Here is a 19660-nt window from a genome sequence, read left to right as displayed (position 1 = left end):
CCAACCAACGGCTGTTGGGATTAGATGTCTTATGGACGTTGGTAGTGCGCCTCCAAGTCAACAGATTAGGTATGGGAGCACCCGTTAGGATGTCTTCGACGTCATTCCGCGCGTCAGATAGGGAAATGGTGAGAGAGCTCTCAACCCCATATTCGTACCTGATAAAAGAGGGATATATACGATAAAATAAGAACGGCCATTTAATCCTCTTCTCCCCACTCGTGTCAATTTCTCACGTGTTGTACACGGGTGCGGGTTGTTCAACAGCTGTGCCGCAAGTGTGCACACCGTGGACAAAAATGAGGCTGATCTGGTCATTAGTGGCCCACATGCATAAATATATATATATATATATATAAGACGTCCACATGTAGCCCACCTAATGATTTGGATTGGCCTGATTTTTGGGGCCACAACAGTCACGTGATGAACGGCCCACAAGGAAAGTGTTCTTTTGAGACCTGACGCATTTAGAGTCAGCTGAGAGTGATTGAGACCCAACGTATTTAGCTGTGTTGGGTTTGGTTCGGGTCTTGGTCGGGTTTACCTGCCTTCCTTCGGTTTTGGTGTAGACTTGTAGTAAGCACCCTACCAAATGTTTTGTTTAGATGGGATTTTAGATTCTAGCCAAAGATCTTAATTGAGGGTGCGATATTTCCACCAAACACGTCTAATCAAAGAGACTTGCAACAAAATTCATTGGTTTACCAAAGCAACTAGGGACAATTTAAGGAGATAAACTCCATTGCACCTTCCATTTACCGAGTTATCCAATCCGTTGATCCAATGGCCCCAATCATGGGTGGACCATGCCCACCCACAGGGGAAGATCTTAACCGCGGATCCTCCTCTGAGTACGGATTGTCAATCATTTTGCTTCTTATTAACCATGTACGAACATGCCAGCCAATGATTGAATGGTAAGAAAAAGCTCCTGGAGCATGGTCCATCAAATAAAGATCAATGGTCTGGATGACCAAAACATGGGCCTGGTCCATCAAATAAAGATCAATGGTCTGGATGACCAAAACATAGGCCCTACATTTACAAGCCTGACGACTAAATACACCTTCTTTTCTTATTTTTTACAAAAACTTTGTGCTAGTAGCAGTATTCTAGAGAGCCAAAAGTGGTGAGAAGGGTGTATATTCGTTGTTTGGGCGTAGATATCATACAATCATGGGATTATTGAATTTTGTCGATGATAATGTTTCTGCATTCTTGTCAATAGCCCTTCATCACATTTATTAGTGTTCAGTATCATGTATAACAAACCACCATTCATCATTAGGGACGCTAGCAGTATTTGCCCCCACGTGAGAGAGAACATTCCTTGAAGCAATCAACCAAAAAATAGCAGCCTGGGCCACTAGTCCACTTTTTCTCATGTCTCCCCCCTAATGATCAGAACGGACTGAGATTCGAGCCAGATCATGTTTGAGGAGCTGATTAGGTGCCGCCCAATATGGTGTGGCGCTTACTGTGGAGCCCACATTCATGTATGTATTCTATATCTACAGCGTCCATCCATTTTTCCAGATTATTTTAGGGAATGGACCCAAAAATGAAAAAGATCTCAGGTGGACCATACTACAGGAAACAGCTGTGATTGAATGCCCTTCTATTAAAAACTTACTAGGGCCCACCGTAAGGTCATCCAACCTGTTGGTAAGGTCATATAAACCTTCGAATAGGGATATATATATATATATCAGCTTGATCCAAAACTTATGTGACCCATCAATGGTCAATCACCACTATTTCCTATGGTATGGTCCTACTGAGATTTGGATCTGCTTTATTTTTGGGTTCGTGTCATAGAATCATTTGGCAAAACGAATGGATGGCGTGGATATAAAATGCATGCATCAAGGTGGGTCCCACGGTAAGGACTGCAGCCAATCTGTTCCGGGTCAGTTTGGATACACGCGTTTTGACACCTAAACGCCGCTTTTACATTTGAAACCTGTTTGCCGAAATTGGTTTTTGGAAAAGTTAATATGGACTTGCTTTTGCAGGAAAACCCTCTTTGCCTAAGATAAATCCAACAGCCCTTACCGTGGTCTCCCACCAGCTAAACGGCCTAAATCTCTCCAGCTGGGTGCCTTCGCCATAGTCATTGGGACCCGAAATAATGGTATTGCTGTTAAGTAGCAAATGGGCCAAGCTAAGCTGGCCTTTAGATGTCCAAGTACAGCCCCATGAGCTATGGAACCGAGTCGACCCCAGCCCAGCCCTTGGCAGGGGAATTGCTTGCATGTCTGGGCCCACAGGTCAAGCAAGGGCCACTTGTCAGGCCCTTGGGCAGATGAGCTCCCAGCTCTGACCCAACTAATTTGGCCGGATCTGACGCACCATAACCTAAAGAAGTGTGCATTTCAGTATTCTTGAAATACACCAATTGGACAGGTGGCCGATCGATACCCCAAGCATATGTTATTCTGCAAATGCAGTGAAAGGGAAGGTGAATCATAAACGTCCATCTAGTGGCCCCCCATGATAATAACCAACAGTTTCATAAATTATTACACTTCTGGCCATCCATGCTCAGGGCCTAAAGATGGACAATTCCCGAATTCACCACCTCTCCTCGTAAAAAGCAAGTTGAATGTTGTTCCAACCAATAACAAGCATGTCATGCTTGGCTGAGAAGCATAGACAAGACAGCTCCATTGAATCAATTCACTACACGTCCCTGATCACACCGAACAATCCTACCCGTCTAATCATTTCACTACACGATCCTGATCACACCCAACAATTCTACCCATCCAGCATGGAACCGCCCCTTTCATGCTGTTTTGTGTCACCAGTAACAAAGGATAGATTTTTCCCATTTCTTTTTACTGAGCATTTTGCGCATTGAAGAGCAGTTGCAGCACACTGATCCAGTGATCTGGACCATCATGTGGTGGGTCCAGATGGATGGGCCATGGCCAAATAACTTCACAGAGAATCCTGGCTGTTCAATTGATCATGTTTCCTTTTTCTGCCTTTTTTTCTGAGGAATGATGACAATTGCCAATATTCATTTGCACTGTTCGTTCTGCGTCACCCATGGAACTTACATTCTTCCAGTGAGTTTGATCTTAACCATCCATCAAACAGTCCAAACCATATAACCATTGATATTTCAGTAAGTTGTACTATGGTAATTCCCGAAAATGGCCCACGGGTTTAAGCAATCAGAAGGGGTACATGAAACTGGTTAAGTCCCTGTGAGAGTATTATGTAAAAACATCATTATCATCATTTATAATGGACCCTTTTTGCCACATCTCCGGTGCGGCGCCCACTTGAATATATATCAAGTAATCGATATAGGAGATCAGGCCGGAAGAACAAATAAATCACACGTCATTACCATCATCAATACATCCACCTGCCAGTATGCCCATATATCTTAAAACCAAATTCAAATCAAAATATCAGTTGTAAGTAACCCTTCAATGCATCACATTAAATAATGAACAGCTAAAGACCAGATATTTCCATCATCAACACCCCAAATCATTTTTAAATATTTTAAAAAAAAAAAAAAAAACCACAAGAATGGTTGGATGAATAACCTCATTTTCCATAAACAGCAACAGCAACCACTAGTTCATAAGTCTTTTAACTTCTTCCCCCTTTTTTCTTGATAATTCACTCATCACATGAAGAGGAAGCAGAAGAGCAGATTTAGCAGGCCAACTTACCTGTATGATTCAGCACGTTTGGGCTTGCTTTGGACAACCCCTTCAATCTTCTCCAGCACTTCAGGCGTCAGTAATGGAATGACGTCAATGGCCTTCATATTCTCTTGAATCTGCATTAAAACCATAACCTGTCTCAATACGGAAACATACACAGAAACCAGCTCCAGTGCTCCTCCCACAAGCTATGGGAGCCAGGTATGTAAAATCTGTGATACCATGTCAACAAAGGTTTTCCTTTGATTTTCAGAGAAGAGACTTTACATTCCCAAAATCATGACACTTTTTTTTTTCTGGAAGAAACATTGACACCCAAATTTCATCCCACGAAAGAAACCTTGACATAAATCTTTACAATCTATGGAATGAAAATCTTATAAGAGAGAAATGGAACTTACACATTTGAAAAAGGAAATGTTTCATAAGGACAAAGGAAAAGGGCAAACAGTTTCACAACGAGTTGAGTGAGGCTGAAGCTTGTGAAAGGCACCAAGCAAGCAAATGATGCAAGACAAGGGATCAGGGAATTTATGATGCTGCTCTAGCTAAGTAATGCCATAGACTGAGGATGTTTTAAACTAATTTCTTGAGGGAAAATGCAACCAAGAAATTATTGTGTCACTAATTTTCAAGCTCTACATCTTACACAAACATTATCATTGTCTAAGCAGAGGTTTCAAAGTGCATGGGAGATATTGGTTTGTTTAGACAGAATTAGATTTTGGAAGTCTGATGTGGAGATTCTTCGTTCCATTCATCCTACCCATCCCTGGACGATCTTTCTCCTGTGAAGGATATTTTCATGGCCAGCTGCTTCTCCAGCCTATGTGCTGGACGTGTCTGGGTCTCTCCTTGCCGCCAGAGTTTAAGGGATTCTGAGATAGATGATTCAATCTGTTTGCTATCCAGTTTGCAGGCGTTTGTGCTCTCTCCTGGAGTTAAAGATTCTGTGCGTTGGTGGCTGGACAAATTGGGTGTCTTCTCAGCACAATCCTCTTATCTAATCCTCTCTCAGTCCGATATTTATGGGTGTAGCAGCCACACGGGTCCTGTTTGGTTGTGCGGAGTCCCTCCGAAATTGCTACTTTTGCAAAGCTTGCTGGGAGAAATTGGATTCTCACTATTGATAACCTCCACAAATTTGATCCTGCCTACGCTCGTCTTCTGTGCCTCAAAGACACACAGTCTGTCAATCATCTCTTCAGTCTCTTCAGTCTTCATTCACTGCCCCTTATCCTAGGCAGTTTGGTCTGCTATTTTATTCCACTTGAAGGTCTCTTGGGTTATGCCAAGATCCATTGAAAGCCTTTTCCTGTCTTGGCACATTGATGGTGGAAGGAAGTTTGGTAAACCCAAAAGAAGGGTTGCGTTATTAGCAGTTCTTTCGGCTATTTGGGGTGAAAGAAATAACCAATCCTTCTGTAACAAAAGTGGTTCGGTTGTTGGGGTTGTCAACTGGGTTATGTTGAACACCAGGGATTGGGTTTCGTAAGGGTTTTTGTGTTCGTTAGGGGGTGTATAGGCTTGGGACTGCATTGTATGTTGTATTTTATTTCTGGTTCTTTTTCTTCTTTGTTTTGTTGTTTTGTTGTTTCTCTTTTCTTTCTTTCTTTTTTATTTTATTTTTTTTTGGTTGGCCTTTGGCCTTGATAAATTGCATCATATTTCAAAAAATAAAATTAAATAAGTCGTTCAACAAGGTTGTGAGATCAAAGAAAATGGTAGATTGAGCGAAATAAAAGTAACATGGTACCTATTTGAAGAAAAAAGGAGATGTGCAAAGCCGCACTACTATCGCGGGATTGAACTCATGGGTCAGTTGAAGATCAACCATTGAAGCTATTTTCCTACTTGGACAACTGATGAAGAAATGTAGGGAGAGGAGGAAGGATCTCCACATTGTCTTTATTGCATTAGAAAAGCGCATATGATGGGGTCCCTATAAAGATAATCTAGTGGGAAGGAAGGAGCATTAAGAGGACAAACTGACATGACTAAGGATATTTACAATGGAATGTTAACAAATGTGAGGACAACCATTGGAGAGAACAGTGAGCTTCCAATCACTATAAGCTTACACCAGGGGTTGGCATTAAGCCCGTATCTTTTTGCACTGGCTATGAATGAGTTAACAAAGCGTTTTCAACAAAGAGAAGAGGAAGAGGGTAACGCAAATCTAGAACTATGAAAGGATGCTTTAGAATCTAAAGGTTTTAAAATCAATCACACTAGAATAGAATAAATACTAAATAGGATGCAACTTGAGTAACAATAGGCATGGAAACAAGGAATTATTTCGGATTGTTGACCAATTACTCCCCCCCCCCCGATGACCATTTTCAATATCTTGGATCGATAATTCGTGAAGGCGGAGAGATTGAGAAGCGTGTTTTTCATAGATTTAGAGTTGGGTGGATGAAGAAAAGTGCCTCTAGAGTTTAATGTGTCCACTGCATAGCAATCAAATTGAGGGATATTTATAGGATAGCTATAAGACTAGCCAGATTTATGGGACAATGTTGACCAGCCAATTAACAAGATCTTCCAAGGATGACTGCAGCTGAAATGAGGATGTCGTGATGGATGAGAGGCAAGACTATGAAGGATGGAATTAGAAATGAATGCACTCAAGGGAATTTAGGAGTAGCACCAATAAGCAATAAAATGAGGGCAAGTATACTTGGATGATTTGGCCATGTGCTATAGAGACCAAGAACTACCATTCAAACTGAAGGAGAGATTTTATAGGATGGCTGCAAGACCAGCCATGATATATGGGACAATGTTGACCAGTTAAGTTGAGGCTCTAAAAGGGCAAGGGGTAAGCCCAAAAGGACAAGGGAGGAGGTAATAAGAAAAGATTTGACGACCTATGGTTTAACTGGGGATATGGTACTTGATAGAGTGGAATGGTGGAATAGGATTGCAGCCAGCCCAATTAGTTGGGACAACAACAGATTAAAAAAAAAAAAAAAAAAACTCATCAAGCACAAATAAATACAAACATCAACTGGATGTAAAGTACTTAATTGTATGGGATGCAAGCAAGTAGCATTTATGAAACTAGAACAACCAAACCAACAGAGTAACTAACAACACAAAGCAGTGGACAACTAAAAGACAGGCTTCTCATAACCCATGTGATGCAGGACATGAAATTCAAATATGATGTGCAAGATTTTCAGACTTAAGATCACATTAGTTCATAAACAATTACACAAATTTCATATCCCACACAAAAGTTCAAACATTCAATCAACGGAATCTATACGGTCCAGGCCTACACATGTTAGGGCTGGATCAATAAAAATTATGGACCAAACGATACTCAAAGGGAGGTAAATTCATCCACACATGCACAGCAATCAGTCCCTAATCCAAGGGATTCACCAATTTCAATTCAGGGAACTCTAGAGTAAGAAAAGGGGCAAACAAATTAAGAATGATGCAATTTAGGATTAGGGCTATGAAAAAACAGGTATGAGAGGGTGAAATAAACTGGAAAACCTGAATCTGTGATAGTCTGCGCATGCAGACAACAAGTTGGGCCTGGCGCACGTGCGCAGGAGCCTGGCCGCACGTGCGAGCGGGCCCCGATTCCCCGAACCGATATCTAGGGTCTGGTCGGCCAAGGGAGGACTCCAAAACCCTCAATTTTCAACTCGATCCGAGATGCGGTCTGTGCATGGTGCTTCGCCAAAGTTTCAATCCTCCCGCAGGGCCAGATTCTGAAATTTTGCTATGGGGAGAAGAATTGCTGCAATAGATGACTGATTCGAAGTGTAGATGATGACGTGAGATGCGAAGAAGGGATGGTAGAAGATGGGGGCGAATAGGGATAGACGTGGTTTCGCACCACGGTAGTTAACCCTTCGATGAAGGGAGGGCTTCGCACCCAATTGGATTTCCACAACTCGAGAACTCAGAGAAATAGGAAAATGCAGGAATTTTTATTAATCTTCAATAAATTCAAAAGGCTACAAGGGGTGCCTATTTATAAGAAAATCCTATACCGCAAAACTCGCGCCATGTGCGCAACCTATTACTTAGCGATGAAGTAAACCAAAATAAAAACTAATCAAAGAAATCTAAAGCGTCCATGACATTCTAAATAACAATAATAAGCAAAACTTAAAATATGAGATTAATCAGACTAGTGGGCTACAATCATGAGATCCCATGATAGGCTTTACTTGACTACCGAGCCCACTCCAATGAACCAAAACGCAGTCTTCTAACTAGGAGGCACTCCCTGGACGTCGTCATCGATCCAGATCGACGGTGGGGTCTTCCTTCCCCTTGCGTATGTACGTGGGGGCGGGTGTGCGTGCGAGCGTGATGTCCCCATCAACTCTCCCTGACTGCGAAGATTTTGCTACTAGCAAAATAAAACTCCTGAACCGCTCCAAGATATCAGGATCAAGTCTCTGAAGCTCCTCCTCAGTGAGTCACGTGTTGTCTAAAGCTGGGGCGTGACTTTCATTTAACCAAGTACTTCTGAAACCCGCTGTCCGATGTTGAAACTATCTAATGGTCCAGGATATCCTCTATTTCCTCTGGGTGTTTGAAGGTTAGATATGGGAGGTAGAGACCGGAAAGAAAAGTCGGGAAGAGGACATGTATCAAGCGACAGATATGGGGAATCAGGATGGGTAGGCGAATAGCTGGACAAAGTATCAGTGGTCCCCTTGAAAGAAACCAGATCCTCCACATTGAATGTGGAACTAATTCCCATGGAAGGTAGAAGATCTACCACATATGCATTGAGACCTTTACGTTTTATAATTTTGAAGGTTCCAGCGCTGCTACGCGCGTGTAATTTGCGAACGGTCCTCTGAGGATACTGCTCGGGCCTAATGTGGACTATCACAGAGTCCCCTACATTGAATTCCTTGAAACGTTTATGATGGTCTGCAGAAAATTTGTAATGTTCATTACTAGTAGTGATCTTTCGCCTGATTTTTTAATGCAATGAATGGATATAATGTGCAAAAGACTCTGCAGACTCTGATGGCCTATGGGACTGACATAGAGACAAAATCAATACGCTTCCTAGGCTTATAACCAGTGACGACTTCAAAAAGACTTAGACCTGTGTACCTATTGACAGAACTATTTAATGCAAACTCGGCTATGAATAAGACGGTGTCCCATGTCCTGGTATGCTCCCCTACTAAACATCTGAGCAAACTCCCTAAGCTCCCATTAACCACCTCAGTCTGACCATCGGTCTGAGGGTGGTAAGCAGAAGATAATTGAAGCTTAGTATCCATCATGTGCCATAATGTCTTCCAAAAGTAACTCATGAATCGCACGTCACGGTTAGACACTATGGTTTTTGGTAACCCATGCAGTTTGACGACCTCACTAAAGAACAGCTTGGCAACATAAGATGCGTCGAAGGTCGTAGAATAAGGAATGAAGAGGGTCATTTTAGAAAAACGGTCCACGACAACAGATATGGAATCGTGTTTCCAAATAGTCTTGGGAAGTTCAAACACGAAGTCCATACTGATGTCCTATCAAGGGATGAATGAGACTGGCAAAGGTGTGTATAATCCTGTATTTTATTTCTTTTGTTTTGCCAGTTGACAAGTACGACATTGCCCTATAATTTTGGTCACGTCTCGCTTGAGACTTGACCAATGAAACTATCCTCCACTAGGACAAGTCTTGTCTCGACCGAAATGACCTGCGACCCCTCCTGAATGTAACTCCCCGACAAGAAAATCGCGGAGAGAGGTGCGTGGTATGCACAAGCGGTTACTCCTAAACAAATATCCATCTAAAATTAAGTACTCACTGCTAGCTCCTGACGGACTCTCTAACAACGACACGTACACGACTCCAAAATCTAGACACTCAGAATAATCTTCTTTGATGCGCTCAAGGCCCGTAACTTCGACACTCATGGAGTTGAGTAATGCGACTCGACAACTTGATGACTCGGCAGACTTATTCTCTACACTGGCCTCGTCCTTAAGCACAAAAGTGTACTCTTAAAGGAATTGAACCCACTTGGCATGTCTAAAGTTTAATTTCTTCTGAGAATTCAGATATCTCAAGGCCTCATGATCTAAAAATAATACGAATTCTTGCAGCAATAGGTAATGACGCCAATGGCGCAGTGATTGCACTACCGCATAGAATTCATTATCATAAGTGGAATATCTTTGTTTCGCCCCATTCAGTTTCTCACTAAAAAAGGCGACAGAGTGCCCTTCCCGACTAAGTACTCCTCCTATGCTGACTCCTGACGTGTCACATGCGACTTCACAAGCTTTTGAAAAATCTGAAAGTCGCGTGACTGGAGCTTCGATCATCTTGACCTTTATCTCCTTGAAGGCCTTCGAGACTGCCTTTGTCCATTGAAACTCTCCCTTTTTTATGCAATCCATGATGGGAGCCATAACGGAACTAAAACCTCGAATGAACCGCCAATAGAAGGTGGCTAAGCCGTGAAAGCTGCGCACTTTATGAATATTGCGAGGTTCAAGCCAATTGACGATGGCCTTGACCTTCTCGAGATCTACCGATACGCCCTCATCTGACACAATAAAACCTAAAAAGATCACACTACTAGACAAAAACGCACACTTTTTTAGGTTAGCGTACAACTTCTCGACCCTAAGGATCCCACAAACCTGCCTCAAGTGGTTGAGGTATTGCTACTTGGTCATACTATAAATCAAGATATCATCAAAGTATACAACCAGGAACTTCCCCATGAAGGGCCTTAACACTTGGGTCATCATATGCGTGAAAGTGCTTGGGGCGTTAGTTAACCCAAAAGGCATAACTAGTCACTCATATAGCCCATCCTTTGTCTTCAAGGCCGTCTTCCACTCATCACCAGGGCGTACACGGATTTGGTGATAACTACTTTTGCGGTCAATTTTTGAGAAGATAGTAGCATTGGCCATCATATCCAACATGTCATTAAGGTGCGGTATGGAAAACTGATACTTGACTGTGATTTTATTGATGGCCCTACTATCAACACACATCCTCCATATGCCATTCTTCTTAAGTATAAGAAAGGCAGGCACGGCACACAGGCTCATGCTCTCTCGAATGAAACTCTTCTCTAGGAGCTCGTCATTCAGCCTCTTTAACTCAACATGCTCCTTTGGGTTCATTCTGTAATGCGAGAGGTTTGGTAGGGTCGCCCGAGAGATTAAATCAATGGCATGCTGTATATGCCTCATAGGGGAAGCTCATTCGGTAGATCATCAGGAAAAACATCACGAAACTCATGCACTACCTGAATGACCTCAGTGGGTAACTCTGCACTAGCCTCTAGTACACTCCTTAGCCACAAGGGCGTATACCATCGAGTCTGCCTCCGTTTCTCACTCAAAGTCTTTGGCATTCAGAATATGGAGAGGTTTGGACTTCGACTTCGACTCCTTCAATTCTTTTGAACCGCTCACACCACTGTGTAGTGGACTCCTTTCCAATTGTGTTCTTGGGTGGCAAAGGATTTAGCTTGACCTTCTTACCCTCAAAGCAGAATGTACACACATTTGAACGACCAAATATGGTGACATCACTGTCATAGAGCCGCAATCTACCCAGAATGATATGGCTAACATCCATGGGAACAACATCGCACCAAAGTGTCTTTATATGATCCAAACTGAATAGGAACAAGACAACGGTGCGAGACTGGAATGGAAGTTTCATCAACTCAGGAGACTCTATAGGATTGAGGATGGGCTTCCAGCTGTAAGCCCAAATGGCTCACAGTGCTAGTTGATGCCACATTGGCACAACTACCACTATCCACGATCATCTTATAGCTCTTTTCTCTACATTTTGCATAAGTATAGAAGATCTTGTTGCGGCGCTAGTCATCAGTGTTCTTAGCTTGAGCCAAAGCGCAACGCACAATTGCGAGGTTCGCAGACTCTTACACTCCCTCTTCCTCATCACTAGGGGTCTCTATGGGCTCATACTCTTCCTCTTCGCCGTCACTCTATGGGGGCACTACTTCTACTTGTCCATCAATAAGAAATACTTTAGTACCCTCTCTCGTGCCGCATTGGTGGGCAAAGTGACCAAACCCCTGACACCTAAAACACCTAGTGGCACCACTTCCACATGAACTAGGCCCGCCAATCTCTTTACCCTTATCATCCTTGGGTCTAGGCTAAAAATTGTTGGAAGGTTTGTTTTGGTATCCAGTATTAGGTTTAGTCCCAGAGGGGTTGGCCTTAGCACTAGACTTGCGAAAGTCAAACCGCTTTCCCACAGACGCTTCGAGATATTGCTCGATGTCTAACACTACTCGATACAACTGTTCAATAGTGTCTATGTCTTTGACGAGCAATTCTCTCATAATGTTAGGACAGAGGCCCGTTTTAAAACAAGCAAGGATAAGTACGGGGTCCTCATCAACCTCAAAGCGGGTCACGTACTCTTCGAAGTTCTCAAAATAGTCAACAACACTTATGGAACCCTGTCGAAGGGATTGCCACTCCTCAATCAACCGTAAGCGATAAGACAAAGGGAAGTACTTCTCCTTAAGTGTTTCTTTCATTTCTCCTCAATGGACTATTGGGAGTTCCCTCACTTTTTCTTTCTTTCGCTCTACCATCGCCCAAAACCTCTTTGCTTGGCCCATAAGCTTCATCTTGGCGAACCGGACTTGTCGAGCATCCATCATGTCATACCACTCAAAATAGTGGTCCATATCTGTCAACCAATCTAAAGAGGCTTTAGGGTCCAAGTGGCCATCATACGTAGGGGTATCTACTCTAACTCCCTTGAGAAGTTCCGTATCTGGGTCATATTGGTCATGATGTCCCTCACGGGGTGGGTACACAGGTGCGGCCCATGACCAACTCCTTGGCCGCCTCCATTCCTTGGTCTAGTCTCCTGTCCACCTGCCTGAGATCGAACATCTTCCCCAATGGTGGGGTTTGTCCCGATGGAGACCTCCAGTTGGGTAACGCGATCATTAAATTGGTCAAGGCGTTGATATATGCGTTGTTCCAATCGCTTACTCAAAGAATCAACCTACTGAGTTAACTTGTCCACTGATTCTTGCAGTTGCTCCATGTTTAGTGTAGGGTGCAAACCAAAACCACGACCCATACGTGTGGGCATACAACTTGCTAACTCCACCTAAGGACTTTCTACAACGATTATATGCAACTAAATGGGACTAAATGATCCTATGACACTCTATATGGGGAAAACTAAGCAGTGTTACTAAAACCTAGCAATATAGTTGTCAAAATAAGGGAATAACAGAAAGTTACAGCAATGTGAATTGCTAACTTCCTGCTAACAGAAATTTCGCAACTAATATCAAGGACTACGGTCTTCTAAACAGCTATATGTGATGAAACTGGATGCATGAAGGACTTAAACAAACTAACCCTAAACATATAATGTATTCCCCTATAAGAACCCTAGGCTCTGATACCAAATTTGATGCAAGACATGAAATTCAAATATGATGTGCAAGATTTTCAGACTTAAGATCACATTAGTTCATAAACAATTACACAAATTTCATATCTCCACAAAAGTTCAAACATTCAATCAAGGGAATCTATGCGGGTCCAGGCCTACACATGTTAGGGCTGGATCAATAAAAATTATGGACCAAACGATACTCAAAGGGAGATAAATTCATCTACACAAGCACAGCAATCAGTCCCTAATCCAAAGGATTCACCAATTTTAATTCAGGGAACTATAGGGTAAGAAAATGGGCAAACAAATTAAGAATAATGCAATTTAGGGTTAGGGCTATGAAAAAACAGGTATGAGAGGGTAAAATAAATTGGAAAACCTGAACCTGTGATAGTCCGCGCGTGTAGATAGTGGATCGGGCCTGTCTCACATGTGCAGGAGCCTGGCCGCACGTGCGAGCGGGCCCCGATTCCCCTAACCGACTTCTAGAGTCTAGTCGACCAAGGGAGGACTCCCAAACCCTTGATTTTCAGCTCGATCCGAGACACAATCTGTGCGTGGCACTCCACCAACGTTTCAGCCCTCATGCAAGGCCAGATTCCGAAATTCTGTTGTGGGGAGAAGAATTGCTGCAATAGATAACTGATTCGAAGTATAGATGATAGTGTGAGATGAGAAGAATGGATGGTAGAAGATGGGGGCGAATCGGGATAGATGTAGCTTCGCACTGCAGTAGTTAAAACCCTTCGATGAAGGGAGAGCTTCGCCCTCAATTAGATTTCCACAACTCGAGAACTCAGAGGAGTACGAAAACGAATGAATTTTTATTAATCTTCAATGAATTCAAAAAGCTACAAGAGGTGCTTATTTATAAGAAAACCCTATACCCCAAAACTCGCGCCATGCGTGCAACCTATTAGTTGGCGATAAAGTAAACCAAAATAAAAATTAATCAAAGAAATCTAAAACGTTCATGATATTCTAAATAACAATAATAAACAAATTTTAAAATATGAAATTAATCAGACTAGTGGGCCACGATCATGAGATCCCATGATAGGCTTTACTTGACTACCGGGCCCACTCCAATAAACCAAAACTCAGTCTTCCAACTAGGAAGCCCTCCCTGGACGTCGTCATCAATCTAGATCGACAGTGGGGCCCTCGTTCTCCTTGTGTGCATACGTACGTAGGGGGCAGCGTGCGTGTGCATGCACGCGTGATGTCCCCATCACCATGCCACTAAAAATAGCAATACAATTACAGAAGTCCCATGCGTTGAGCACATTATTGTTGGCAGAAATTGCAGATGAAAATAACAAGATAGAAAATATTCAGTTCCAGAACAATGGCGACCCAAATCAATGATCCTAGTAATCCACTATAACAGCCAGAGACAGCCAAGGTAGAGTGTATATACCTGACTCTCCTTTGTAGCACCAGTAATGACCGATGAGACATTTGGATTTGATGCACACCAAGCAATTGCAAGTTGAGATAAAGGCACGCCGAGCTCATCCGCAATGGGGGCAAGTCCCTTTACTTTTCTCAGCACATCGTCAACCAGTGATCTGCTTGCAAGATTCTACCAGACAAATAGAGTTAGAGATTCTGAAAGAAAAACATTAAGAAAAAAATACCAAAAGATTATGAATCACAGTCATCCCTGCTTAAAAATATTTCTATGCACAGAATTCAGGTGGACAGCCAGTCCTAAAACTCCCCAGCAATCATGAAAATGGCCAACCCTAGATGGCCAGGGAAGGCTATGATGATAATAATGACATGAACAATTAATTCTAAAACATCCAGTGCTTTCCTCAAGTAAAATTTGAAACGCATTACAAAATCCCAATTGTGGTTAGTTAAAGAAATAATAACATGAAAAAAAATCAGAACAGCAGAAACAACAGTACAAATCTGGCAAAATTATTTTCTTCTAAGGCTATATTCCAGATGTAAGGCCTAAGGCCTCTCTCCATGCAAAGGGAACTACATAAACACTTGTGACCTTGTGTATCTGCTTAAACATGGCACCCGTTACCAGTTGACATGGCTGGTGAGGATAAATCTACAAAAGGGTCGCTGACTATGGCATAGCCACATCTATCAGTGTAAAAAAGTTAACAAGCGAACCCAAATCCATGCCAATATGGTCATATGACAATTTTGACAGTTAGTAGTTTGTCAAAAACATGTCAGGATGACACAAAACCTGCTTAAATGGTGCATAAATAACACCAAAAGAAGAAAAAATAAATTCATATTTTGCTCTAACAGCCACACACGTTGTGGGCATACATGTCCTACACATCACACGTAGGAGAAAATTGGAGTCATCCTTGTAGAGTAAGTGTGTCTACACAATGAGGTGAAAATGAATTAGGTTATGTTAGCAACTGTGGACGCCAGTTTTTGTATTCAAAGCAAAATAATTATTAACAGTGAATGTAAGCATAACAAGTTCAGGTAGCTCTCTCCGGTAAACAAAATAGAAAAGAATAAAGCAAATAAGGCCATCATTGGCAGTAGTGGTTGTTTATTTACTGGGCTGTAAAGCTCAACCAGCAGAGAATTTTGAACTAGGATGCAACGAGCATCAAAATACTCAAGGAATGACCTGACGACTTCAAGAATAAACCTATAGAAGAATGGGCGAAAGAGCACGACATTATGATTGAATGTGAGATTTTAAATAGTTAATTTGTATGGCAAATAAATAATGTGATTCAATCAGATCTTGAATGAATGATAAGATTTATTTTTCCCGTGTACCTTGTGTGCATGATCGAGTAATTGTTGATTTGCACCTCTGAGTCACTCCTGTGAATCAGTGATTGGCCCAATGAGTCGAGCACTGAGATCGACGCATGACAGGAAGACTACCAAAAGACTCCAACATTTCATCAATCTAGTTCACAAGAATCCAAGAAAATTCTCCTGAATTGATCGCCGATCTCAGCTATCCGAGTGGTAGCCTTTGATCACCTTAGGGGTTGAAAAATCACTCTTCAACTCAGAAGCAAACTTAGAGATACCAATACAGATCAGGCAAGACAAAACAAACTGTACTCCAACTCACCCTGAATGATTCCCTCCACCCTGGCTGTACCTGGGCTTCAACACAAGTTACCATCCAAATTGAGCTACAAAATCCAATACGAGGTGGATTAAAAACTATTTTTCTTCCTCCATTTTTTCTTCTAACATAATGACATAAGCATCTCAATAATCCCCTCTAAGGAATCGTGCTTGAGACTGATTGTAGACCAAAGGCCACATCATTATCCTCCTCCCTAACTCTCTCCATAACCTCACCTACTCCCTCCCCTTCATTTCTTACTTGGGATTTTCTTTCAATGATCCTACTTAGGATTGCTAAGCAACAGGAAAGCACAGGACCAAGTGGATTGCACATATTTCACCGTGTTCCACATATGGTTCTGTTGGTATATTTCTCATTTATTAATAAGTAGCACTTGGTAACCCCTTTTTTTCTAATTGGCAATTTGATAACCAAATTTCGGCAGGGAATAGTCTCCTCTCAAAAGGGGTGGGGACACCCGTGTTGTCAAAAGAATAATGATAATAATAATAATAACCAAATTTCCGCATGCCTCCTAAATGCTGAATAATCTTCAGACATGTGAATAACTGTTACGTTTAGGTCACTAGACCACAACTATGACTACAAACAAAAAAACCAAGGTGACATTGCAGGAGGCTCAACATATATCAAATCGTAGAAAACATATGTGCATTATGCATACCTATATCCTAAAGCCTTACACTTCAGGAAGCTAAATATGGGGATAGAATTTACAAAGGAGATTGGGCATTCAGAATCACCATAAATGCAAGTATTTTATATACATATGCAAAGTTTAACATCGTAGCATAATGCATATTGCAGATTCCCAATGCTTCGACTGAGGTGTGGTGGAGGTGGGTGGGTGTGGCAGCAGCATTTGGCAAGTTTGGGGCCTTTATGCAACAAAGTGAACATGAAAAGACAAAACATGGGAATGAGTATTGGATCCGCATCAGTATTACCCAACATAAGTATGGGTACAACATTTGTGTTCATATGGCTCTGTCACCCCTAAGTTATTTATTTTTCTTAAAATTGGTGCACCTCTTTTATCAGTATCATCAACTAATTTATATTGAAGAATAACTTAAATTTAGACAAGTATATCAAAAAGTTAAAAATTGGATGAATTTTTTAGTGACAAAGGATGCTAAAATATTGCATATATAGACATGTCCTGACATGGTCCAAAAACCAGCCAACAGATGAATGAAAGTTCTCAATCGAAGTCCAGTTGATAGAACTTTCTGCAACTAAGCAACACCAAGCAAATTTCCAAGAGAGGGAATGGAAATGAATAAAACAAGGAATTAAAGCAACACTCAGCAACCAAAACGCTTATCTAAGAATAGCACCAATACCAGGTTGTAAGAAGTCTGTCCTGAGCAAAGAAAACTCACCTTGTAGTTTTCTAGGGCAAATCGACTATCAAGAGGTATGACCCCTTTGTTGTATTTTCCAGTCAGTACACCTGAGGCAAGCGGACTCCACGTGGTAAGACCTATACCATAGTTGCTGTAAAGCGGTAGGAACTCAACTTCAACCTGCATCAGCATACAAAAGGTTAAGCTCTCCAAGTTATGCATAAATTCAGTAACTTTCTTTATCATAAAGGCTATCATCAACAACAAATAAGGCCAAATAACAGATGTGGATCCCAAATCCCTACGATAAGGTACAGTTGGATGTATGTCATGAAGAGAGGGGCAGATGGTGCTTTTCTGCACGAAACAGCATTCAAAACATTTCAGAACCTGGTTGTATCTGAAACGCGTTTTGCATCTCGATCTAGGGCGGGAAAGGGAGAAAATTTTGGTCCTTGCAGCAAATTCCAAGTCAATCCAAACACATCAGCACCAACTCGATATCAGCTCCATGTGATTTGGGGTACATCCGAATGCAGCATTAACCTTGAAAAATAGTAATTAGGATATTCTTTGTGCCTATGAAAGCAGATCTTTCCAACCCACTTGCATCCCTTGATCAGTCTCCCCACAGTCCCGGCAGGCCCAAACTACCAACTAAGCCAGCATCAAGGTTTAACTCAAGAACCCAATCGAGAGGCTCCTTCCACTCTCAACAGTCTAAAACAGTGCCAAGTCTCCCCGGCCACAACTGGGTTTTCCAAAATAAATCGACTCAGGACAGAATCATGGCAAGACCTTCGCAATCAACAACAGAAACCCAATGCAGGCCAAATTACAAACTTGACAGGGAAAACCCCATCTTCTTACTTCTCACCGAAATCCAACAGCAAATGGAAGATAAACCCATTCAACGAAATGCAGCCCACCCATCAAAACCAATCCCCTCAGCATCTGGAATAAATATGCTTGTTCCAGAAGATATATATATACATATGCATATAAATACATACATACATATACATACAATCATATTTCAGTACAATAAATAAAAACCAGTTTTGGTCAGAGACACATTACTAATTTGTCAGTTCACCATTAAATAGTAGAAGCAAGTTTTTTTAAAAAAAAAGGCCATTCCACCCCAACAAAACAAAGATCGAATAGAAGCAGAGAATGACCTTGTGCCTGTTGAAGAGATTGTACTCAGGCTGCTCGACGACAGGCCCCACGAGATCGAGACGCTGGGCAGCGGCCCACGCCTCGGTGATCTGCTGGGAGGACCACTCGCTGGTCCCCCAATAGAAGGCCCAGCCATGATCGATGACGTAATTCATGGCACGGACGGTCTCCTCGATGGGTGTGGCAGTATCAGGGCGGTGACAGTAGAGGATATCGACGTAGTCCATGTCGAGCCGCTTGAGGGAGGCCTTGGTACCCTCGACGATGTGCTTTCGGGAGAGGCCCTTGTCGTTGGGGCCGGGCCCACCCCAGAAGAGCTTGGTGGAAATGACGAGATCGGAGCGCTTCCATCCGAGCTCTCGGATGGCCTGGCCCATGATCTCCTCGGCGCGGCCATTAGCGTAGACCTCGGCATTGTCGAAGAAATTAACGCCGTTATCACGGCAGCATTGGAGGAGGATCTTGGCTTCCTTGACGTCGAGCTGGTTGCCGAAGCTCACCCACGCTCCGTACGATAGCTGGCTCACCTTCAGACCCGATCGGCCTAGATTCTTGTACTGCATTTTCTCCTCTCTTCTCCTCTCTCACTTTCTTTCTGGTCCTTTCTTCTTCTTCGTGTGTTTTTTTTCCTTTTTCTTCCTTTCTTGCTTCCTTTATAAAGAAGGACCGTGGAGGGAATGTGACTGGCGGTGGCGTTTGGGAAGTAGTGGATACAGCGTGTACCTGTAACTCTATGGGGCCCACCGTGATGTATGTGTTGTATCCTCTCCGTCCGTCGGTTGGGCCAGCCCATGTTAGGACGTGATCGGAAAAATCAGGAAACTTTAAAAACTCCAATACGCCACACTAACAGAAACAATGTGAGTTGGACGCTTACGATTAAAGCTTTTTTGGGGCCACAG

At 42.4% G+C, this 19660-nt stretch overlaps 1 protein-coding gene across 1 annotated transcript; it reads right to left on the bottom strand.

Moving 5' to 3' along the window:
* Positions 1–3399: 3399 nt before the first annotated feature.
* Positions 3400–19401, bottom strand: LOC131240696 (probable voltage-gated potassium channel subunit beta). Its single transcript, XM_058239112.1, has 4 exons — positions 18758–19401; positions 17613–17756; positions 14542–14706; positions 3400–3808 (listed from the first exon to the last, which is right to left on the bottom strand). The coding sequence occupies exons 1-4, from the start codon at positions 19319–19321 to the stop codon at positions 3695–3697; spliced, it is 987 nt and encodes a 328-aa protein (XP_058095095.1). The 5' UTR covers positions 19322–19401; the 3' UTR covers positions 3400–3694.
* Positions 19402–19660: the final 259 nt, after the last annotated feature.

Source organism: Magnolia sinica, chromosome 3, assembly GCF_029962835.1.
Source record: "Magnolia sinica isolate HGM2019 chromosome 3, MsV1, whole genome shotgun sequence".
NCBI lineage: Eukaryota > Viridiplantae > Streptophyta > Magnoliopsida > Magnoliales > Magnoliaceae > Magnolia > Magnolia sinica.
This window is presented reverse-complemented; position numbering and strand designations above follow the sequence as displayed.